Raw genomic sequence first — 25,286 nt, forward strand, 5'->3', positions numbered from 1 at the left:
TTCTTGGCATGCTGAATCAGTTTGAAACATTCTTAACCAATCTAGCACAAGTGACTGAGCCTTTACGACAACTATTAAGGAAAGCTCAAGCATGGTACTGGAATGCACATCAGGAGCAGGCCGTTCAAAGGATCAAGGAGATTCAGATCTCGTCAGATATCTTAGCACATTATAACCCCTCTCTGTCAACCATAATTACAGCAGAAAGGGATAGGGGCATTCCTTTTCCAACAGCCAGATGGAAGTCAAAGACGGGTTTATTATGTGTCACTGTCTGCGCCTGAGACAAGGAACACTATCATAGAGAAAGAAACTCTCACAGTCACGTGGGCTTGCGAGAAGTTCTCAGCCAATATTATCGGCTTAAAGGCTGGCATAGAGACAGACCACAAACCCCTAGTTTCCTTACTTGATGAAAAGAAACTCGTTACGATGCCTCTGCGAATCGAGAGATTCTGGTTGAGGCTAATGAGGTTCACGTACAGAACGGAACAGGATGTTAACTTTATTAATGAAATTGAGTCCTATTCTCAATTCACTACATCACAATGGTCAGTAAGTTCAAAAAGGTCCAAGAAATTCATCATGCTCAGATGCAAGATGAAGAATGCATCTATATCCACCAGTATTGCACACAAGGTTGGCTGCAGCAGCATCCCAGTGATAACAGGATGAAAATCTTCTTGAAAACAGAAGACATTTTACGATTGTGGATGATTTGCTGGTATATTTCGAGGGACTGGTCATTCCAGAGTCACTCTGGGTAGACATCTTGGAGAAAATACACCAGGGTCACTTGGATATAACGAAATGGAAAGCAGGACGTGTGCTGGCCGGGAATATCAAAACATATAGAAGTGATTTCAAATTACCAGGTATGCGCAGTGCACAGACAGAAACAGAGGGAACCCCTCAACTCGACTCAGTTCCCAACCAGACCATGGGAACGTCTGGCGATGGATCTATTCATGTTTAATGGAAAATCCTACCCAATTGTCATGGACTACTTCTCAAGGTGGATCGAGGTCAAATGTTTGTACACAATGACAACAGAGACAGTCATTCGAGTGTTACAAAACAATCTTTGCAACACGTGATGTACCTGACCAGATAGTGTTGGCAAAAGGACCACAATTTGCAAATGACTTGACACATTTTGCGGAAAACTGTGGATTTGTACATCTTACAAGCTCCCGAGATATCCACAAACTAACAGAGAAGCTGAGAAAGGAGTTAGGACTATCAAATCACTGTTAAAGAAAAATCAAGATTTTCAAACAGCATTCCTAAACTATAGAACTACTCCTTTGCTTTGCGGATTAGCACCATCAGAACTGTTGATGGGAAAGAAGCTAGAGCACAACTTCCAATCCTCCCCAAAAAAATTACTTCCAGGGCGAGATGTCGAGGTTATCAGAGAAGTTCAAACAGGGAAAAGTGATACCGGAAGTAACAAGCCTATCATTATTGTTATGCTAGGCCCCCACCTGCCAAGAACAAGGCACATGAATTTTATCATGAACATTGATTTTCAGCTGCTACTGGAGTTAAGAAAAGACTTGTTAAACAGATCAGCCATGGCTGGAAAAGACATTTTCACATTAACAGACAGTGTTTGGAAGGACAAACCAGCCATTCCCTGACATTCAACCCACAATGGACTTTTGATCACCAGACTTTGAGAGTGGGGGAGATCGCACTCCAGTTTGACTGCCAAGATGGCCGAATACACAACGGACATGGGCAAACCATCTAGTCACATGACGAACCTGCTGGGCAAACTGAGTTTTTTGAATTTGTACTCACAGTTTGGGCAGAAAGTCTGTTTGCTCCTGGACTGAGAAGATCTCTCTCCTGTCGTCTCCCATCTCTTTCTCACAAGCCTCTGAATCCACTGAAGATACATGAACGCCAAGTGAGAAAAGTCTCCTACAATGAACAAGGTTTAAGAATAATACTGAGCCACAATGAAAAGCAAGATCTACCTACAATCAAGGACTCTACAGTGAGCAACAACAACTCTTCAGATATTGCCTCAAAACTTTCCATTTTATTTTTCTTCTGCTCTTTTCTGTCTCTATTTGCATGTGTGTATCGCATGTGCATGCAAGTGTAGGCACGTCATGTATCCGTAGGCGTTAACCGAATTAGAGTTTCAGTTTAAGTTTAATAAATTTCAACTTTTCATCTTTAAACCTAAGAAAGCCTGTTTGCGCTGGTCTCTTTGCCTTATAATTGGAAAGCGGTGAACAAGGATTCGCCAAGGGGGAGCTAAAAACACGGTGTGTTTAAAATTAAACCCTGTTACAGTAAGACCAGGTGAAGGGTGAAAGGGAACCCGAGACCTCTTTCTCACCCGGTCGTAACAGAAATTTTGGTGCTAGCGTCCAGAATTGACCCACAGACAAACAAGATAAATTAGAAATGGGAAGCCAAATTGTTCCCAAGCAAAGAAAAAGCAAGATTTCAGTACATGTTTTCTTGTGGCTGTGTGTGCTTGAATATTAACATGTCTGCAACTGAAGCTAGTAGCTCTCCAAGCCATGGTGAAGTACCTTGGGATAAGTTAAAAGCACTGTCTTTGCAGGAGTTGATGAAAATGTCTGAGCAGTGTGGGATCACCGTATGTGGTAAGGCTAGGAAGTCTGAACTCCTAAGGCAAGTGGCCAACCATTTTTCCCTTGAATCTGAAGAAGCAGAAACAGGGTTAAAAGCAGACTCTGACAGGGTATTGTTAACAAAGATACAACAGGAACAGAGGAAACGTCAATTTGAGGAGAGGGAGAGAAAGAATATTCCAGAAGGAATGCAAAGAGAGAGAGAGTTGAAGTGGCTTGAGTTAACTAGGGGGCGACACAGTGAAAGCATGGCCAATATGGAGGAGCATAATTCAGGGCTGGGTACAAAATTGTTAAAACTAGCTCAACTAATTCGAAAATTCAACGAGGAGGATGTACAAGGATTTTTGTGTCCTTTGGGAAACTGGCAAGGCAATTAAAATGGCCAATAATAAAAACAAGAAATGCTGGAAATACTCAGCAGGTCTGGCAGCATCTGTGGAGAGAGAAGCAGAGTTAACGTTTCAGGTCAGCAACCCTTCATCAGAACTGACAAATATTAGAAATGTAAAAGGTTTTCAGCAAGTAAAGCGGGGGGTGGGGCAAGAGATAACAAAAGAGAAGGTGTTGATAGGACAGAGGGTCATAGAGAATAACTGACCAGAAGGTCATAGAACAAAGGCAAACGGTATGTTAATGGGATGCTGAAAGACAAAGCATTAGTACAGAGAGGGTGCGAATGGACTGGAAAGCACAAAGCACTCCAAGCATAAACATTAAAAAAACAGAAACAAACAGTGGGTAGGCACAGTAGAAACAAACTAAAAGAAACTAAAATAAAATAATCAAATAAAAAGGATAAAAGAAAAAAAGAAAAAAGAAAAAATAACTAAACATAAAAAGGGGGTTCGTCATGCTCTGACATTATTGAACTCAATGTTCAGTCCTAGGCTGTAGCGTGCCTAAATGGTAAATGAGATGCTGTTCCTCGAGCTTTGTCGACGTTCACTGGAACACTGCAGCAATCTCAGGACAGAGATGTGAGCACGAGAGCAGTGGTGGGGAGGGGGAGTTGTTGAAATGGCCAGCAACCGGAAGCTCGGGGTCATGCTTACAGACTGAGTGGAGGTGTTCCGCAAAGCAGTCACCCAATCTGTGTTTGGTCTCCCAATGTAGAGGAGACCACATTGTGAGCAGCGAATAAAGTATACTAAATTGAAAGAAGTACAAGTAAATCGCTGCTTCATCTGAAAGGATTGTTTGTGGCATGGGATAGTGAGGAGTGAGGAGGTAAATGGGCAGGTATTACACCTCCTGCAATTGCAGGAGAAGGTGCCGTGGGAAGGGGACGAGGTGGCGGGGGTAAAGGAGAAGTGGACGAGGGTGTCGCGGAGGGAACGATCCCTTTGGAATGCTGGCAAGGGAAGGGAAGATGCGTTTGGTAGTGGCAGCACACAGAAGTGGCGGAGGATGATCCTTTGGATGTGGAGGTTGGTGGGGTGGAAAGTGAGGACAAGGGGAACCCTGTCGCGGTTCTGGGAGGGAGGGGAAGGGGTGAAGGTAGAGGTGCGGGAAATGGGCCGGACACGGTTGAGGGCCCTGTCAACCACAGTGGAGAAGCGGGGGGAGGGGGGGGGGGGATCCTCGGTTGAGGAAAAAGGAAGACAAATCAGAAACACTGTCGTTGAAGGTAGCATCATCAGAGCAGATGCATCGGAGACAGAGAAACTGGGAGAATGGAATGGAGTCCTTACAGGAGGCAGGGTGTGAAGAAGTGTAGGTAAGGTAGCTGTAGGAGTCGATGAGCTTATAATGAATATTAGTAGACAGCTTATCCCCAGAGATGGAGACAGAGAATTTGAGGAAGGGAAGTGATGTGTCGGAGATGGACCATGTGAAGGTGAGAGAAGGGTGGAAATTAGAAGCAAAGTTGATAAAGTTTTCTAGTTCCGGGCGGGACCAGGAAACGGCACCGATACTGGTCAGTTATTCTCTGTGACCCTCTGTCCTATCAACACCTTCTCTTTTGTTATCTCTTGCCCCAGCCCCCGCTTTACTTGCTTAAAACCTATTACATTTCTAATATCTGCCAGTTCTGATGAAAGGTCACTGACCTGAAACGTTAACTCTGCTTCTCTCTCCACAGATGTTGCCAGACCTGCTGAGTATTTCCAGCATTTCTTGTTTTTATTTCAGATTTCCAGCATCTGCAATATTTTGCTTTTATTTTAGTTAAAATGGCCAGCTGAGACCTGGCCTCTTCTACTACAAAGCAAGCTAACTGGAAAAGCTCATGAGGTTTATTCCCTGTTGCCAGATGAGAGTTCATCAAATTATGAATTGACCAAAAATGCTATCCTCGGGGCATATGAATTAGTACCCGAAGCCTATCGTCAAAAGTTTAGAACCCTCAAGAAGCAAGCTAATCAAACTTATCCGGAGTTTGAAAGAAGTAAGCAGCTAGCTTTTGACCAGTGGCTGAGGTCTCAAAGTACAGCTCAGCTTTGAGAATCTCAGAGAAGTAATTCTGTTAGAGGAATTTAAACGCTCTCTCCCACTCTCCATAAAGACCCATGTAGAGGAGCAGCAGGTCCAGGGAGCCCAGCAAGTGGCTTTTCTGGCCCATGAGTTTGCTTTAATTTATAAGTCGATTTCCCAGGGGAGACCCTTTCCTAGTCACCCCCACAAATCCGAAAAGGAGAAAGGATGAGAAGGTAACAGGAGCCTAAGCAGTCCTGGGAGAGAAAGGAAAGCAGGAGACACAGGGGGCTCTCCTCTAGCCAAAAAGGAAGGTACTGTGAGCAAGAGTGAGACACGGAAACCTGTGTGCTTCCATTGTAATAAGGTAGGGCATTTAAGAGCTGGAAACTAATGGGAAAACCGGCAGCATTAATCAGGGCACACCCGCTCAGTGAAAAGAACCTGATGGAAAGCACAGCAGAACAATCTGTGGCTTTAACTGCAGTAAGAGTGAGACCCAGGAAGCTTACGGCTGCAAGGACAGGAAAATCTAATGGGATTCCTGACGGTTATCAGGGTTTTGTGTCTGAAGGGAAAGTAACCCCATATCCCTTGAGTGGGGCAAGCAAGCCCATAGTAATTCTCAGGGACACAGGGGCCACTAGATCCCTTTGACTGGGAGAAGGCCTGACCTTTCCCCCAGGGAGTGCAGTGAACACCAGAATGGTGGTGAATGGTATTAGACGGCAGCGTATGCCTGTACCTGTAAACCGGGTGCACCTGGAGTGTGACCTAGTTTTGGGACCGGTGATCATAGGGATTGTCCCTAGTTTGCCTAGGTAATGATCTGGCGGGGGTGAAGGTGGTAGCCCCCCCCAATAGTGAAAGAAAGACCGCAGGAGGTCAGAGAACAAGGCAGTGGCGGGAGATGGACCCCTGCAACTTCCCTGAATGTGTCGTGGATCAGGCCATGATCAAACCAGCTCCCCTAGAGGAGACTGCATTGGCACTGCAGGCAGATGACCATGAGATCTGCCTGTCCAAGACTTGCTTTGGAAAGTTAGGTGACCCAGAGAATGAACTAAATGGATTTTCCCTAGCTGAGGCTCAGCAAACCGACCCAGTATTGCGAGAGTTAGTACAGGCTGTCCGGTCTGAAAGTGAAGCAGAGGGAGTCCTTGATTGCTAATATTTAAAGAATGAACTACTGATCAGGAAATGGAGTCCTCCTCACAGACCTGAGAGCAAGGAGTAGGAATAGTTCACCAATTTAGTGGTGCCGCAGAAGTACCGGGGAGAAATATTAAGAATGGCCCACGAGACTACAGTGGCTGTACACGCCGGTGTGTGAAAGACCAAAGCCCGCATAAGACAGCAGTTTGACTGGCCAAAACTCCACAAAGATGCGGTGGAGTGCTGCAGGAGTTTCCACATGTGCCAGGTTGTGGGGAAACCCCAAACTACAGTGAAACCTGCTCCCCTAAGTCTTGTACCAGTGTAAAGAGGATCCTCCAGCAGAAGGCTGATGAATTGTAAGGGACCCTCGCCGAGAACAAAAAGGGACAGGCAGGCACAAGGCTGGCAAAAGGTTAGACAGAGAAAGGGAAAAAGTGACCAAGTGGGTAGGTTAAAGGAAGTCCGAGAGGAATCCTGGATGAAAACCCCTACTGTCTGGTCAGCCAACCCTGAGAAATGTGAAAAGTTAGACCTCACATCCCCCTACGTAAATGCAGACACTAGAAGAACACCACCAGAGTTGCTAACAGCATTTACAGGAACCTACAGAGACAAAGGAAGACCTCTAGGGGGCAGAGAAACCGTGAAGGTGATGCCTCACCTGGTCGAAGTGCCACAGGGGCGTGCAGTGGAGTCTGCACAAATACCTGCAGGCAGGGGTGCTCAGTGGGACAAAAGGGAGATTAGCAAAAGATCCTCCCCCACAGTCAGAAAAAAAGCAAACCAAACATCCCCTGAAGTCAAAAGCCTTTGTATGACTCAGCAAAGCACTGAAAGAGAGTTCAGGATAGACCCGCCCACTACTGACTTTTTTCAAAGAAAAAAATTCAAAATGATTCCTGACAACGCAGCTCCCCACTGACGTCATCAGGCTGCGCTGCGGAGCGCACATGCGCAGACGGTCTCCTGCTCTCTGCGCATGCGCTGTGTTCCGGCTTGCCAGGACTGGTTGGCGCATGCACCGATGACGTCATCGCGTTACGTGGACTTCCTCGGGCAACACGCCTGGTCGGCCTCTGCGCATGCGCTTTATGCAACGCCAACGGGTATTCACGCATGCGTCAATCTTCCGACATTCACGCATGCGTCAATCTTCCGACATTTACGCATGCATCAAAGCTTCGGCGCAAGTTTCTGAAAGTGGAAGGAGGAGAGGTTTCGTCGGGCATTTTCTCGCAATTATTTAGTCGTTTTGGAGATTTCAGTCTGCTTCATTTTTATTAGACAGAGGCTCCAAGGTAAGTTGCTCTGCTGTTGTAAGTTGCTCTGAAAACATTTCCATTGTCTGGGGCACTGCATGTGCTGCAGTCCACTGCACTGCACTGCACTAAAATCCTTTCCATTGTCTGGGACTGTGTGCAGGCAGTACATGTGCTCCAGTCCCTGTTGGAAGTTGCTCTGAAAACATTTCCATTGTCTGGGGCACTGCATGTGCTGCAGTCCCTGTTGTAAGCTGCTCTGAAAACATTTCCATTGTCTGGGGCACTGCATGTGCTCCAGTCCCTGTTGTAAGCTGCTCTGAAAACATTTCCATTGTCTGGGGCACTGCATGTGCTCCAGTCCCTGTTGGAAGTTGCTCTGAAAACATTTCCATTGTCTGGGGCACTGCATGTGCTCCAGTCCCTGTTGGAAGTTGCTCTGAAAACATTTCCATTGTCTGGGGCACTGCATGTGCTCCAGTCCCTGTTGGAAGTTGCTCTGAAAACATTTCCATTGTCTGGGGCACTGCATGTGCTCCAGTCCCTGTTGTAAGCTGCTCTGAAAACATTTCCATTGTCTGGGGCACTGCATGTGCTGCAGTCCACTGCACTGCACTAAAATCCTTTCCATTGTCTGGGACTGTGTGCAGGCAGTACATGTGCTCCAGTCCCTGTTGGAAGTTGCTCTGAAAACATTTCGGTGAGGCTGTGCTGTGTACACTATGGGCAGCCACGCATCCGTTCTTCTGGGGTGAGACCGAATCAGAGGTAGGTGCTGCGGTCATTACATTTCCACTTGTGTAGCTTGTCAGTCCTGTAAAGCTGTTCCTTGATGCGCATTGAACCAAGATTAGATTTGCAGTATCAATACATCTCGTCAGTGAGATCCTGTGCCCACAAAGCCACGCGCATACCACCCCCGTGTCTGCCTTTTTTGTGATTTCCTGGATGGAGCAATGGCTGAACCACTGAACCACGATGAAAGGCAGAAGGCAGAAGAGTTGGTCAAGCTGCAGGCTGGGAACAAACAGCTGAAGGATTATATCGAGCGTTCATTCAATAAGACCGTGACCCTTAGTGACATTAGAAATGTAAAATCCCGGCTCAAAACAGGGGATGACAGCATGGATGCGCTGTGTGATACGCTGGAGAAGATTCAGCAGGTCAGGGCTGCAGTGCGTGTTGGCCTGCAGGGAAGCAACATCCTCTATATTGCCTTCATGACACCAGCCATGAAGGACCACATGCAGGCCTTTCCTGAACTGCTTTTCATGGATGGAACGTACAAAGTGAACAAATGCGGCTACCGTCTGTACCAGGTGATGGTGCAGGACAATGTTGGTAGGGGCAGGGCTGTGTTCTATGCCATGGTGAGGAATGAGACGGCTCAGATGCTGGACGAGATTGTGGGTGTTTTTGTCGATTTCATGGGATCCAGCACCTGCCACGTGAGATCAGCCATTGTGGATAAAGACATCAATGAGATCAATGTGATCAGGAAGCATCTCCCAGCTGCACCCATCAGAGCAGTGCACATGGACACACAGCCACCTGTTCCTGCACCCATCAGAGCCGTGCACATGGACACACAGCCACCTGTTCCTGCACCCATCAGAGCTGTGCACATGGACACACAGCCACCTGTTCCTGCACCCATCAGAGCCGTGCACATGGACACACAGCCACCTGTTCCTGCACCCATCAGAGCAGTGCACATGGACACACAGCCACCTGTTCCTGCACCCATCAGAGCCGTGCACATGGACACACAGCCACCTGTTCCTGCACCCATCAGAGCTGTGCACATGGACACACAGCCACCTGTTTCCCCATCCGCCCTTGAAACAACCATGCAGAGCCTTGTGAGACTCCGCAATTGCCAGCTGCTGCCGGTCAAGCAGAGAAGGCGTCCAAAGGGGTCAAGCGCTTGGAGAACATTCAGCAAGAAGAGACTGAGCACTAAACGAAACAAGCATGCCGTGTCCAATGGTAGCACGAATGTGAATGCTCTTGCTGCGTACACAACTGGTGAGTTGGGAGTGCAGCCACACCGTTCTCCATCCTCAATGTTGCTTTAAGGGAAAGGTAGGTAAGAGTGAAAGAAATGGAAAGTGATGCTGATAGTAGTAGGCAGGATTAAATGGGAGCGTATGGGAAGGCGCAGGAGTAGCATAACCACGAGCAGGGAACAGCTGGGCTAAATGGCCTGCTTTATGTTCATAGTCCAAAAGAAATGTGCATCTTTTTCCAGCACCCTCACATCATTCATGTTTTCCCTGAGAGCAGCATTGAACCATCACGAGATAGGGGCAGTTACATCATCCTGACTCCTACAGCTGAGGTGGGTACTAAGTGATTCATTGGCGGTGGTATCAGTACATGCCTATACTGCAGAACATAAAACATGCTCAACGGTAATTTCATTGGAGGGAGAGACTCTGACACTCACGTTCTTTCCTTACTTCTTTTCATGTAAAACATGCCCTTGGGAAAACAATCCTTGAGACTTAAGGATGGCATTCACGCAAAGGAGGCAGTGCAGGAGAGGACGCAAGGATGTGCTGATTCCTGCATCTGAGGTGGCTAATAAGTGCTTCATTGGCGATGTTATCAATTGGTGCCTTCACTGCAGAACTTAAAAAGGTGTGCACAATAGTAATTTCAGTGGATGGAGGGAGGCAAGCTCTGACACTGATTTGCTTTATTTCTTTTCATGTAAAACATGCCGTCGAGAAAACAATCCTTAAGACTTAAAGTCAGCATTCAAGCAACAAAGGCAACTGGATCATGCTGCGGAGCTTGTCACGATGTGGAAAGGAACATTGCATTTATGGATGAAGTGGGAGTGCACATTGGGATGCGCTTGGGGAACATTCACCAAGAATAGACTGAGCTCAGACTCTTGTGACTTTGCCTTCTTCACATGGACAATACAGTAGTGGAATAGAGAGTCAAGCATTCATTCACCACAAGGCTCTCCAGGAACAATCTCTTCAGCTGTGCACAGCAGAGACTTGGCCTGTCTGTCTCACGGGAATGCTGGCGACACAACACTCATGTATTCATGCACAGCTGTTCCTCGGATGCTTAATGAACTTAATAAAACTTCTCAATAATTAAACCCAGAGTTGTTGAGGTTTTGTTTTGGATTCTATTTCCCCGACTTTGCAACTGCACTTCAGATATTCAACTGTGGTGGAGGGGTGGAGGTAGGGGGGTGGGGGGAGAAGAGGGAGGGGTGGGTGAAGAGGGGGAGGGGTGGGGAGAGGGGGGAGGGGGAGAGGTGGGGAGGGGTGGGGAGAGGGAGCATGCAAAAAGCAGGGACCAGACAGTTGCAATGCCTGAAGTACTGTTGAGAAGTAGGGGAGGAAAGCAACTGGATTGGGGATCCGCAGCTGGAGGGAACGGCTGGATGGAGGGGGCCGGAAGCGAGAGGCCGTAGAGAGCCGTGGGGAGCGAGCGGCCGAAGACCTTGGTGTCGCCGGGTGCGGGGACTGGCCGGTAAGCCCGCTCCGATCTCTCACTCCGGCCATTGTGTGCTGCCATGTGTTTGTTAGGTTGCCTGTGTGTGATTCTTTGAGCAGCCCCATCTTTAGTCCTGGCAGCCGCTCTCCAAAGCCTCCACATCCTTCTGGTAGTGTGGCGACCAGAATTATACACAATATTCCAAGTGTGGCCTAACTAAGGTTCTGTACAACTGCAGCATGACTTGCCAATTTTTATACTCTATGCCCCGACCGATGAAGGCAAGCATGCCGTATGCCTTCTTGACTACCTTATCCACCTGCATTGCCACTTTCAATGATGGGTGGACTCGTACGCCCAGATCTCTCTGCCCATCAATACTCCTAAGGGTTCTGCCATTTACTGTATACTTCCCACCTGTATTAGATCTTCCAAAATGCATTACCTCACATTTGTGCGGATTAAACTCCATCTGCCATTTCTCCGCCCAAATCTCCAACCGATCTATATCCTGCTGTATCCTCCGACAATCCTCATCACTATCCGCAACTCCACCAACCTTTGTGTCGTCCGCAAACGTACTGATCAGACCAGCTACATTTTCCTCCAAATCATTATATACTACAAACAAAGGACCCAGCACTGATCCCTGTGGAACACCACTCGTCACATCCCTCCATTCAGAAAAGCACCCTCCCACTGCTACCCTCTGTCTTCTATGACCGAGCCAGTTCTTGCCAGCTCACTTCTGATCCTGTGTGACTTCACCTTTTTAATAGTCTGCCGTGAGAGACCTTGTCAAAGGCTTTACTGAAGTCCATACAGATAACATCCACTGCCCTTCCTTCATCAATCATCTTCGTCACTTCCTCAAAAAACTCGATCAAGTTAGTGAGACACAACTTCCCCTTCACAAAACCATGCTGCCTCTCACTAATAAGTCCATTTGTTTCCAAATGGGAGTAAATCCTGTCCCAAAGAATCCTCTCCAATAATTTCCCTACCACTGACATAAGGCTCACCGGCCTGTAATTTCCTGGATTATCCTTGCTACCCTTCTTAAACAAAGGAACAACATTGGCCATTCTCCAGTCCTCTGGGACCTCACCTGTAGCCAACGAGGATACAAAGATTTCTGTCAAGGCCCCAGCAATTTCCTCCCTTGCCTCCCTCAGTATTCTGGGGTAAATCCCATCAGGCCCTGGGGACTTATCTACCTTAATGTTTTTCAAGACGCCCAACACCTCCTTCTTTTTGATATCGACATGACCCAGACTATCTACACTCCCTTCCCTAGACTCATTATCCACCAAGTCCTTCTCTTGGGTGAATACTGATGCAAAGTACTCATTTAGTATCTCGCCCATTTCCTCTGGCTCCACGCATAGATTCCCTCCTCTGCCCTTGAGTGGGCCAACCCTTTCCCTAGTTACCCTCTTGCTCTTTATATACATATAAAAAGCCTTGGGATTCTCCTTAGTCCTGTTTGTCAATGACTTTTCATGACCCCTTTTCGCCCTCCTGACTCCTTGCTTAAGTTCCTTCCTACTTCCTTTATATTCCTCAAGGGCTTTGTCCGTTCCCAGCCTTCTAGCCCTTACGAATGCTTCTTTTTTCTTTTTGACTAGGCTCACAATATCCCTCGTTATCCGAGGTTCCCGAAACTTGCCAAACTTATTCTTCATCCTCACAGGAACATGCTGGTCCTGGATTCTAATCAACTGATGTTTGAAAGACTCCCACATGTCAGATGTTGATTTACCCTCAAATAGCCGCCCCTAATCTAAATTCTTCAGTTCCTGTCTAATATTGTTATAATTAGCCTTCCCCCAATTTAGCGCCTTCACCCGAGGACTACTCTTATCCTTATCCACAAGTACCTTAAAACTTATGGAATTATGGTTACTGTTCCCGAAATGCTCCCCTACTGAGTTTAAGTTTAATAAATTTCAACTTTTCTTCTTTAAACCTAAGAAAACCTGTTTGTGCTGGTTTCTTTACCTTATAATTGGAAAGAGGTGATCAAGGATACACCAAGGGGGAAGCTACAAACACAGTGTGTTACAGTAAGACCAGGTGAAGGCTGAAAGAGAACCCAGACCTCTTTCTCACTTGGTCGTAACATAATAGGAAATACTGTAACAGTAACCTATCAAAATTGACAGAAGGACAAAATGTATGGGTACGAGACCAAAGCATAGAAGGAGTAATCAGCCAGAGAGAGGAGAATCAATGGCGATCATATTTCAGCAGATATTATAAGAAACAGGAGGAATTTTATTCCTATTCATCACAGATGTTAATCAGTCATACATTTGGACGACCCAGATGTTGAACCTAAAATTCACAAAGCACCAGATACTACAAACCTCAAGGAAGGCCGTCCAAGTCAAGAAACAAGAGTTCAGAGAGAGAAGACCAATCTTCCGTTTTGGACAACGACACAATTAGGGAGAGTTGTGAAGCCTCCTGACAAATTGAATCTTCGATCTCAGAGACTTAGGTGGAGATGGGGTAAGATGTAGATATATATACATGGATAAAGACTTGGGGGTGCAGTAGTACAAGGATCTGAAAGTGAGAAAGTGTAAAGAATGCCTCCCACCATAATGATGTGAGAGATTACATGTGAGAGAGACTGGAGGGAGATGAAGTGTGGCTGCAGAGGAGTCACACAGACTGGTGTGAAGCTGTACATATTTAGAATGTAATAAAAGGTTAATGTTCAAAGTACAGAAGACTCAATAATCTCTCTGAGCTAGTCTAACTAAGTATGGAAGCAGACAATCTAAACACATTACAGTAACGCCACTGAACAAAGCTGTGGCAAGGGAAACTCATTCGATGTCTTCGGTAGACGAAAGCTTAACAAAGTTATCCAAGAGCATTATGTTCGCTAAACCTGGCATGAATAGTGGCTATTGGCAGGGTCCTTTGGACGAGAAGCCAAAATTACTGACAACATTTATTTGGAAGATTTTGTTTTAATCGTTTACCATTCGGTATAACATCCACACCTGAAATTTTCCACAGAACTATGTCGAACATTCTACAAGGTCTTAAAGGAGTAATATGCCATATGAACGACATCCGTCGAAGAACATGACCAGAGGGTAAGAGCAGTTCTAACCATCTTCAAGAAGAAGGGCTGACACGGAATGAAAAGTGTGAATTCTCGAAAACATCTATTCATTTCTTAGGACACATTGTAAGTAGCAAAGGCATAATGGCAGACTCACAAAAGACGAGAGCCATGAGGCAATTCACAATTCCTGCCTCTGTCCAACATCTCCAACGATTCTTTGGAATGGTGAATCAATTGGAAAAATTTTTACCCAATTTAGTACATGTTACTGATCCATTAAACCAACTCTTGAAGAATGATCAAGTGTGGTGTTGGAATGCACATCAAGTGCAGGCATTCTGAAGGATCAAAGAAATGCTCATATTGCCAAATGTCTTAGTGGACTATAATCTTTCACTACCAACCACCTCATCTACAGGGTTAGGGGCAATCCTTTCTTAAGGACAGCCAGATGGATGTTGAAGACCGATCTATTATGTTTCTAGAGCGTTGTCCGAGGCTGAGAATAGATATGCTGCCATTGAGAAAGAAGCACTTGCAGTCACGTGGGCTTGCGGGAAGGTCTCAGATTAGATTATTGGTTTGAAATTTATCATTGAGACTGACCACAAATGCTTAGTTTCCTTTTTGGATGAGAAGGAAATCGTGAGCGTGCCTCAGAGTATTCAGATTCCGGTTGAGGTTGATGAGATATACGTACAAGATGGTATGTGTACAAGGAAAGATACAAACTTCCGCTGATGTATTATCAAGAGCAACTGTTGACCATCCTACACAAGATGTCAACTCAGTGGACGAGATAGATTTGTATTCACTGTACACAGCGTCGCAATGACCGGCAAGTTAATAATAGCTCCAAGAAATTTGTCACACTCAAAAGTACGATGAGGAATGCATTTGTATACACCAATATTACACATAGGGTTGACCACAACAACATCCCAGAGATAAGATCATGAAAATCTTCTTTGAATTCAGAAACCACTTCACGATTATGGATGATTTACTGGTGCAGAACGACAGATTGGTCATTCCAATCTCACTTAGGTCAGAAATCTTGAAAAGAATACATCAGGGCTGCATGGGTATCATGGAATGCAGAGCATGGGTTCAATCATCTGTTTGGTGGCCAGGAATATCCAGGGACATTGAACACATGACCTCAAATTGCCTGCTATGCACGGTATAGACCAGACCAGAAAGTACCTCTTATATCGACACCATTTCCAACCAGACCATGGGAACTTCTAGGTCTGGATTTATTTATGTATAAATGGAAAATCCTACATGTTAGTGATCAATTATTTTTCAAGATGGATGGAAGTGAAAAGGTTGTAATCAACATCTACAGAATCTGCCATTCGAGTTTTACAGGAGATCTTTGCAACGCATGATATTCCTGATGAGGTTGTGTCAGACAACGGACCACAGTTTGCAAACAAATACTTGACACAATTTGTGAGAAAGTGGGGATTTGAACAACTTACAAGTTCCCCAAGATGTCTTCAATCTAATGGAGAAGCTGAAAGAGGAGTCAGAACTATTAAGTCATTGTGGAAGAAAAATGAAGATTTTCCAACTGCACTCTTGAATTATCAATCTACTCCATTGTTATGTGGACTATCACCTTCAGAGCAGTTTGTGGGGCGGAAGCTGAAAACTCAACTTCCTATTCTACCCAAGAAATTACTTTCAGGACGAGATGTCCAGGATTATCAAAGAGTTCAAGACAAAGAGAAGGCTTACAGGAAACAAGCTCGCAATTACAATAAGATATTTCATACCAGAAACATACCAAAGTTGAAAGGAGAAAAGGTATGAATACGAGACTTGGAAGAGAAGGTGCAGCAATCCAGAGAGATGAAAATCATCAGAGATCATATTTCGTAACTACGTCAGAAGGTACTCCAAGACAAAATAGAAGAAACCTTATCCCTATTCAGAGAGTCATAGAGTTATGCAGCACAGAAACAGGCCCTTCGGCCCACCGTGTCCGCGCCGGCCATGAAGCCTATCTATTCTAATCCAATTTTCCAGCACTTGGACTGTAGCCTTGTATGCTATGGTGTTTTAAGTGCTCATTTAAATACTTCTTAAATGTTGAGAGGGTTCCTGCCTCTACCACCCCTTCAGGCAGTGTGTTCCAGATTCCAACCACACTCTGGGTGAAAAAACATTTCCTCAAATCCCATCTAAACCTCCTGCCCCTCAGCTTAAATCTATGCCTCCTGGTTATTGTCACCTCTGCTAAGGGGAAAAGATTCTTCATATCTACCCGATCTATGCCCCTCATAATTTTGTGCACCTCAGTCAGGTCCCCCCTCAACCTTCTCTGCTCTAAGGAAAACAACCCTAGCCTGTCCAGTCTCTCTTTATAGCTGAAATGACCCAGCCCAGGCAACATCCTGGTGAATCTCCTCTGCACCCTCTCCAGTGCAATCACATCCTTCCTATAGTGTGGTGACCAGAACTGTACACATTACTCCAGCTGTGGCCTAACCAGCATTTTATATAGCTCCATCATAACCTCCCTACTCTTATATTCTTTGCCTTGGTTAATAAAGGCAAGTATCCCATATGCCTTCCTAACTACCTTATCTCCCTGTGCTGCTTCCTTCAGTGATCTATAGACAAGTACACCAAGGTCCCTCTGTACTTCCTTGGGTCCTACCATCCATTGTAAATTCCCTTGCCTTGTTAGTCCTCCCAAAATGCATCACCTGACACTTCTCAGGATTAAATTCCATTTGCCACTGCTCTGCCCATCTTACCAGCCCAACTAGATCATCCTGTAATCTAAGGCTTTCCTCCTCACTATTTACGGCACCAAGTTTTGTGTCATCTGTGAACTTACTGATCATACCTCCTATATTCAAGTCTAAATCATTAATGTACACTACAAACAGCAACGGTCCCAACACCGATCTCTGCCGTACACAACTGGTCACATGCTTCCAATCGCAAAAACAACCCTCGACTATCACCCTCTGCCTCCTGCCACTAAACCAATTTTGGATCCAATTTTCCCTGGATCCCATGGGCTCCTACCTTCTTGTCCAATCTCCCATGCGAGACCTTATCAAAAGCCTTACTGAAATCCATGCAGACTACATCAACTGCTTTATCCTCATCTACACATCTAGTCACCTCCTCAAAAAATTCAATCAAATTTATTAGACATGACAAAGCTATGCTGACTATCCTTGATCAATCCCTGCCTCTTCAAGTGGAGATTAATCCTGTCCCTCAGAATTTTTTTCAATAATTTTCCTACCACTGATGTTAGTCTCACTGGCCTGTAATTGCCTGGTTTATCCCTACTACCCTTCTTGAATAATGGTACCACATTCACTGTCCTTCAGTCCTCTGGCATATCTCCTGTGGTCAGAGACAATTTGAAAATGTGTGTCAGAGTCCCAGCAATCTCCTCCCTTGCCTCATAAAGCAGCCTGGGATACATCTCATCTGGGCCTGGGGATTTATCCACTTTTAAGCCCACTAAAACAGCTCATACCTCCTCCCTTTCAATGCTAATTTGTTCAAGTATATCACAATCCCCCTCCCTGATCTCTACACCTACATCATCCTTCACCATCGTGAACACAGATGAAAAGTAATCATTCAAAATCTCACCTAGGCCCTCCGGCTCCACACACAGATTGCCACTTTAGTCCTTAATGAGCCCTACTCTTTCCCTGGTTAGCCTCTTGCCCTTAATATACTTATAAAACGCCTTGTGATTTTCCTTTATCTTGCCTGCCAGTGCTTTATCATGCCCCCTCTTCACCCCTCAGAAACAACAGTTATATATTTGGATGAACCTTATGGTGATCATGAGACCCCGAGGCAACAAGATACTACAAACCTGAGTCAAAGCCATCCGATTCGTTGACCAACACTTTCGAGAAAGAGTACTGATCTTCCGAGTCTGACAAGAACATGAATAGGGAGAGTTGTGAAGCCTCCTGATAGATTGAATCTATGATGTCAGACACTTGGGGGAAGATGGGGTAGTATGTAAAGTCAAAAACAATGAATGCATATATATTAAAAATATATATGGACAAAAACATGGGAACAGATGTAGTATAAGGGTCTGATAGGGTTAATGTCTAGAGTCAGTGAGAGTAACCCCTCCCACTGTATTGGTGATGATGCAATAGTCACATCGATAAGAGATTTGGAAGAAGCAAGAAGCATCATGAGAGGTGCTAAAAAGACATGCTTAAGAGTGTAAATACAATCTACAAGTTATTATTTAGACTTACAAAGACTCCGAGAATTCTGTAGACGAAGATCAACCGAGCATCTTAAACGCTATCAATAAAAAACAACCGTTACCCTGAAGTCTTTAACCGGAGTTGATTCTTCCACCATTGGTCTGAACTCTAAGTAATGTTAGACTGAGGTAAAAGTAGTTACGAGTCTTATAATGCCTATCGAGCTAATCTTAGCCAGAGTATCACCTGCAATGGTTTCTCTACCCACTCTGGTACAGTTACCTCTGGTGTCCCCCAAGGATCTCTCCTTGGCCCCCTCCTATTTCTCATCTACATGATGCCCTTCGGCGACATCATCCAAAAACTGAACATCAGTTTTCAGACGGATTATTTTTCATGCACACTTTGTGGATTGGAAATAGCAAAGACTTAGTTCAAAAGCAGAGCAGCAAATTATTTTTTTAAAATTACCAAATGGAAGGAGGTCTATGACGTGCACTTTCTTGCATGATGGATTCAGTGATACAGCTGGGACCCGAAGGGCCTGATTTACTTTCTGCTGTTGCTGCTTCTGAGACTCTGTCCCTGATCTTGTAGCAACTGGAGATGTATCTGAACGTTTCCCTGCTTTCTTTTCCCCTGTGCTCTTGGGTACTAGATACCAATGAAGAAAAAAAAAACAGATTACATTGAAAATGCAAGATTCCAACTTAACATTTTTAAACGACTGAACTTGCTGGCACTTAGAAAGAAAGATATGTATTTCTTGGAATGGGGGAATGAAACATGCTGCAATTCAGTTCATTTTCAAACACTTTGATATTGTTTGATTTTATTTTTATTTTTGGTCCTTGCTTTTTTGTTTCAGAATTGTAAACTATCGTGTAACAATGTCACCATGCTGCAGGTCACAAGACCCACAGCTGCAAAGAACAGATTTAAAACACAAGCCTGCAGTTTTACAAGTTATAGAGAAGGAATAAACACAAAAAAGATGGAAAAAAACCTTTCCTTCCACCGGAGGTAGAATAAAAACAAATTTAATTCACAGTTTCACTCTTTGAAATACTATTGAGAGCGATACAATGAACTGCAGCACCAGTGCAACATACTGAGTTGCCCAGCATTCTCTTACACAACACAGCTCAGGCCAACACACCTTGCAGCTGCACTCATTCCTCTTCCTGCAAGCACCTCAAACCCCCATCTGAACAACCAAAACTCACACTCACCCTCAGCCTATTGCCCTCCCATAACCAGGCCTCACAAATGGTGTCCTTCTCTCCTCAGCCATTCCAAACACTCACACCTCTCTGCTTTCTCTCCTTGCAGCAGAAGACAGCACACAATTGTTGTATTATCTCTCTCTAGATGAATACAAACAAAGCTGAAGAGAAAATATCGAGGTTGAACTCAGAGCTTTAAAGGAGACTTGCTACTGCTTCAGCTTACACCTGCTAACTGTGCAAGGGGACTGAATCATGTGATATTGCATCACTTCCTGTGATGACATACAGATTAGCATAAGCATATATTTAAATTATTATATTTAACATACTAACAAATAAACTATCACAACAACAATAAGTGCAGAGGCCCTGCTGGATGGTGCGGGGTGGGGAGATGTGTGGGGTGAGGGTTCAATAGCCCTCCAGTGACAGACACCTTGTCGGCCATTGACATTCGTCCCACCTGGTCCACTGGGAAGGAGGTCTTGATCTAGGAGGCTGCAGATGTCAGCAACAACCTGCAGTGACAGCCTGAGCCTGCTGAGGCACCAGTGTTCAGACATGTTGGGAAAGCTGATCCTCTGCCTGTCGTCCCTGTCTTGGAGTCTCTCCTCCTTCCAGCTAGATCTTGGTGTCTATCCCGTCTGCCCTGTGAAGAGGTATGCGGTTGAGCAGAAGGCAGCTGGTGCTGCTGGTATTGCTCCTGCTGCTGCTGGAGCTGTTGGTGGTGGTGTGGCCTCTGCAAAAGCTGCTCCCATGCCATGGTGAAAGCTGGCAGAAGGGAATTGCAGCTGAAGGTGAGTGAAGTGCTATTCCATGAGACCCAATTTTGCTAACCAGCCTTTTATGTTCTTCTTTTTCAAATGCTTTCTGATAACCCATAGAGACAACATCCACTGCAATCCCTTCATTAACCTTCTTTCTTACTTCATCCAAAAATTTCAATTAGATTAGTCAAACATGATCTGCCTTTTATAAATCCATGCTGGTTCTCCTTAATTAACTCAAACTTCTCCAAGTGCCTGTCATTTTTTTCCTTCATTAGAATTTTTAAAACATGACCCACCACTGATGTTAAACAGACCAGCCTGTAGTCACTAGGAATGTCCTTACACCCTGTCTTGAACAAGGGTGTCACATATTCCACTTGCCAATCCTCTGACACCAGCCCATATCTAGGGAAGACTGGAAGATTATGGCAAGCCCTTCCACTATCTCCATCCCTTCTTCCCTTGGCAACCTGGAATGAATGGCCTCCAGACCAGGCAACTTAACCACTCTAAACATAGCAAGCGTTACCAGTACATCCTGCCAATCAATTCTCACCCCATCCATTACCTCTACCGTCTTCACATCGACTGATATTTTGTCAGCATCCTCTTCCCCTCTTCCTTCTAAAGACTGATACAAAATACTCATAAGTATTGTAGCCTTGCCCTGTGCCACTAAACATATATCACCATTTTGTTCCTAATAGGCTGCACCCTGCCTCTTACTAGCCACTTACTATTTACATGCAGGTGGAAGATTTTTGTGTTCCCTTTTATGTTAACTGCCATTTTATTCTCATATTCTTCCTTTGCCAGTTATTTTCCTCTTCACCTTCCCTCTCAACTTTATAGTATTTGGCCTGGTTCTTGCTTGAAGAACTCGCCTGACATGCAACATGTACTCTCTTTTTTTATTGTTTCATCATATTCACTATTTCCCTCATCACCAATGAGCACTGACTTTGCTTCCCTTGCCTTTCCCTCTTGTTGGAATGTATCTAGTCTGTACCTGAAACCTCCTTTAAAGATCACCTATTCATCCATTACAGGTTTTCCTGTCAAAATTTGGTTCCATTTTATCCTCCATCTGATTGAAATTAGCCCTCTACCAATTTAGAAGTTCTGCTTAGATTGTTCTTTTTTCATCTCCAGTACTAATCTAAACCTTATGATACAATAATCATTCTTACCCAAGCGCTCTTCCAAAGACACTGCATTCACTTGGCCCACCTCATTCCCCAGCATCAAATCCAGCAATGCCCTAGTTGGACTGCGAATATACTGGTCAAGGAAATTCTCCTGAACACATTTCAGAAATTCTTCCCCCTCCTTTCCCTTTACTCTATCATTATTCCAATCAATATTTGGGTAATTAAAGTCAACCAATATCACCACACTTTTATTCTTGCACATCTCTGTGATTTTCCTGCAGATTTGCTCCACCATCTCTCTCACACTATTTGGAGGTCTATAGAATATCCCCAGTAGCGTCATCATACCTCTTTTGCTTCTCAACAGGAAAGAAATGGATTCTGTCCTTGCCCTCTCAAGGACATCTGCTCTTTTCAAAACAACAATCTCTTCCCTAATCGGTACTGTCACTCCACCTCCATTTTGTCCTTCCCCATCTTTTCTGAACAGTTTGGATCCTTGAATATTACGCACTCGGTCCTCACCAATTTGAAGCCACATTTCCTTGATTGCATTACATCATATTCCCACATGGCTATTTACGCTTGTCGCTCACCAACCTTATTCACCACATTCTAAACCTGTCTTTGTATTCCTCGTGGTCCTTCTTAGTTTGCCCCTAACCAATATGGTACCACTTCCTTCTCTAGAACTGCTCAACACTCTGACTCCTTTATGCACCTTACTCCTCTTTTCTACTTATGTACGCTGGTGCCCATTCCCCTACCAATTTAGTTTAAACACTCCCCAACCACCCTACCGAACCTTCCCATGAGGAAATTGGTCCCAGACCTGTTGAGGTGCAACTTGTCCCTTTTGAATAGATGCCTCCTGCCCCAGAACTGGTCCCAATGCCCCATGAATCTGAAGCCTACCTCCTGCACATGCCTCAAGCCACACATTGATATTCCTTATCTTCCTATTTCTACTCTCGCATGACACTGGAGAAATCTAGAGATTACTACCTTCAAGGTCCCACTCTTTAACTTCCCCTGTTGGTACTGGAAGTCTGACCATATGACCTCAATACCTGCCCTCTCTATGTCATTGGTACCAACGTATACACAGCATCTGGCTCACTCCCTTCCCCCTGCAGAATATGCTACACCCTCTCTGTGATTTCCAGATTTATAGTAATTGGCAAAAGCACCAATGGTCACATGTGATTATTTTTTTGCTCATCCAGTGGTTGTGATCTGACATGCACTGTCTGTAAGTGTAGTGAAAGCCGTTTCAATAAGACATTTTACAAAGGAACTAGATAAGTACCTGAAGAGGAAAAATGAAGAAGGCTATGGAGAAAGAGCAGGGGAGTAGGAGTAATGGGATAGCCCTTTCAAAGAGCCAGCACATGCACGATGGGCCAAATTCCCTCCTTCTGTATTCTTTGACTTCATAATTCTGTGAATTGTCCAACCAACTCAGCCATTCTGAATGCTTTTGCACCCATCACTTACATCAAATGTTTCCTGGTCTCCCCACCCATGTTAGTGCTTCCTGCCCCAATTGCTCATCCGTCCCAAGTATTTGCCAGCTTGTCCGCCTGCCTGTGCAGAGTTCCTTTCTGCCCCACCTACTCACCCATCCATCTGTCTGCAGAAACTGCATACTTGTCAACCCCACTTGTCTCTCTAATCACATTGCCTCCCAATGTCCCTGAATGCCTGATGCCAGTGCTTTGTTCCACTGGTATATGTGAAGCCTGGAACCTCCCAAACTGACCCCCACACATCTCAAAAATAATGTTTGTTTCTTCGTCCCACTTTCTACTCTAAATGCCACGGAATATTTCTTTCATTGATGCTGATTATATATGAACCTTCCATTACTATACCCATGTTCCTCTATTCCTTCTCTCTAGTTTCTTTCAACAGTCTTTTATAAATGCTTTCTGATATATGGAGATTAAAGGCTGATTCTCCCCGGCTGCTATTGACAGGAAATAAGGTTTAACATTGGGCCAATGACCCATTTACAGGGGGCACAGTGGTGCAGTGGTTAGCATCACAGCTCCAGTGACCTGGGTTTGGTTCTGGGTGCTGCCTGTGCAGAGTTTGCAAGTTCTCCCTGTGACCGTGTGGGTTTCTGCCAGGTGCTGTGGTTTTCTCCCACTGTCAAAGAGTTGCAGGTTGATAGGTAAATTGGCCATTGTAAATTGCCCCCAGTGTAGGTAGGTGGTAGGGAATATAGGAATAATGTAGGAAGGGATGTGGTAGGGAATATGGGGTTAATGTAGGATTAGTATAAATGGATGGTTGATGGTCAGCACAGACTCAGTGGGCTGAAGGGCCTGTTTCAGTGCTGTATCTCTCTGCAGGATTACTTGGTCCATTTCACTGCATTTTTGCTGTATTTATTCCTGTTCAATCTGAAGAGAAATCTCATTGTTAAACCATTTCAATTCTTGTGGTAATGCTCAAACAAAAATTCCTTCTTTTGTTTACTCACAGTCTTAAGTCACTCTTTGTCTCCTCGATGACTGCAAGATCTGGCGTTTGCTTTAATGCTTTAATTGTGAGACTTAGGTCAATTAAAATTACAGACTAAGCTGGGAGAGCAGATCGAAAAGGGACTTCCTGCTCAGACCAGCTACAAAACCACATGGGTACAAGAGTGTTTTCACAAGCTTCACAGACTTTATTAAGTTTTCCACAATAAGCAGAAAATTGTGATACTTAGCAAAGGACAGTGGTCAGCAGTTGTGATCACAATGGAACACTGGTCCTCTATCTCCGGTTAACTGGGCGCTTGTCTCTTGATTGAAGTCTATCTTCTATCTTCTTCTTGATGATGATGCGTGCTTAGTATCTTACAAATCCTTATTTTATACACTGTTCCCAGTTTAATTCAGTGTCATATTAGGTAACACCTCGTTTCTGTCCATCTGATTGGTCAGTCATTACCAAACTGCCCTTCCATGATGGTACCTTCTTGAGCCTGGTTTAGGTCATTGTCATTCGGCAGTGGGGTGGGGAGGGGGGGTGGGGGGGGCTCCACATTCATGCTTCCTTGCTGTTTATTCATCAACAATGACCACTTAATGAGACTGATATGCGTTTGTCCCGTTTCACAGCTATTTGGCTCGACATGTTTACAATTTTTTTACCAGTCTCCCTGGGGCAATCACAGTCTACTGTTTTTTTTTTAAATAAAGGGTCTTTACATAGTCTGAACTAACCCTTTCCATCGCTTCTCGACATGTCATGACTTATACAGAACTTTAGCTACCATCATGCTTTGTGGTTCTGTTACACACGGAATACAATTTTAACCATTGTACTTAAGGGTATGAGAACTAAGTTCTAACAGTCCTAGAATAAAATTAACTCAATCCTACATGACTTTGCCCTGATATTGTGAAGAATTATCAGTCCAGTTCTAATCTGATGAATTTAAGAAGTGAATTCCATAAACAAACAGTTTTTATTCTGAACAGCTTTCGGACAATTTAGAAACTGAATTCTGGAAACAAATGATTTAGATCGCCACAGATCCTGATGATGCCAATCATCTTAGCTCTGGGACATTGCTACAGGGGTTCTTCAGTACCATTCACAACACCTTAGCTGAAAAAGCAGTCCCTGTCCAGGTGCAGCAAGACCTGGACAACATTCAGGCTTGGGCTGATAAGTGGCAAGTAATATTCATGCAACACAAGTGCCAGGCAATGACCATCTCCATCAAGAGAGAATCTGACCATCTCCCCTTGATGTTCACTGGTATTACCATCGCTGAAGCCCCCACCATCAAAATCCTGGGGGTAACAATTGACCAGAAACTTAACTGGATCAGCCACATAAATGCTGTGGCTACAGGAGCAGGTCAGAAACCAGGAATTTTACAGTGTGTAGCTCAACTCCTGACTCCCCAAAG

The 25,286-nt window shown here is 44.7% G+C and overlaps 1 protein-coding gene across 1 annotated transcript in view; it reads right to left on the reverse strand.

Moving 5' to 3' along the window:
- The window catches only part of LOC137356024 (rap guanine nucleotide exchange factor 2-like), a 206,706-nt gene that overhangs the window by 47,648 nt on the left and 133,772 nt on the right, over positions 1–25,286 (reverse strand). Inside the window, exon 17 of the mRNA XM_068021775.1 lies at positions 18,695–18,877. Coding sequence (XP_067877876.1) covers positions 18,695–18,877 — 183 coding nt within the window. The remainder of the gene's footprint in view (positions 1–18,694; positions 18,878–25,286) is intronic.

The sequence above is a fragment of the Heterodontus francisci genome, chromosome 1 (assembly GCF_036365525.1).
Source record: "Heterodontus francisci isolate sHetFra1 chromosome 1, sHetFra1.hap1, whole genome shotgun sequence".
In the NCBI taxonomy this organism is placed as follows: domain Eukaryota; kingdom Metazoa; phylum Chordata; class Chondrichthyes; order Heterodontiformes; family Heterodontidae; genus Heterodontus; species Heterodontus francisci.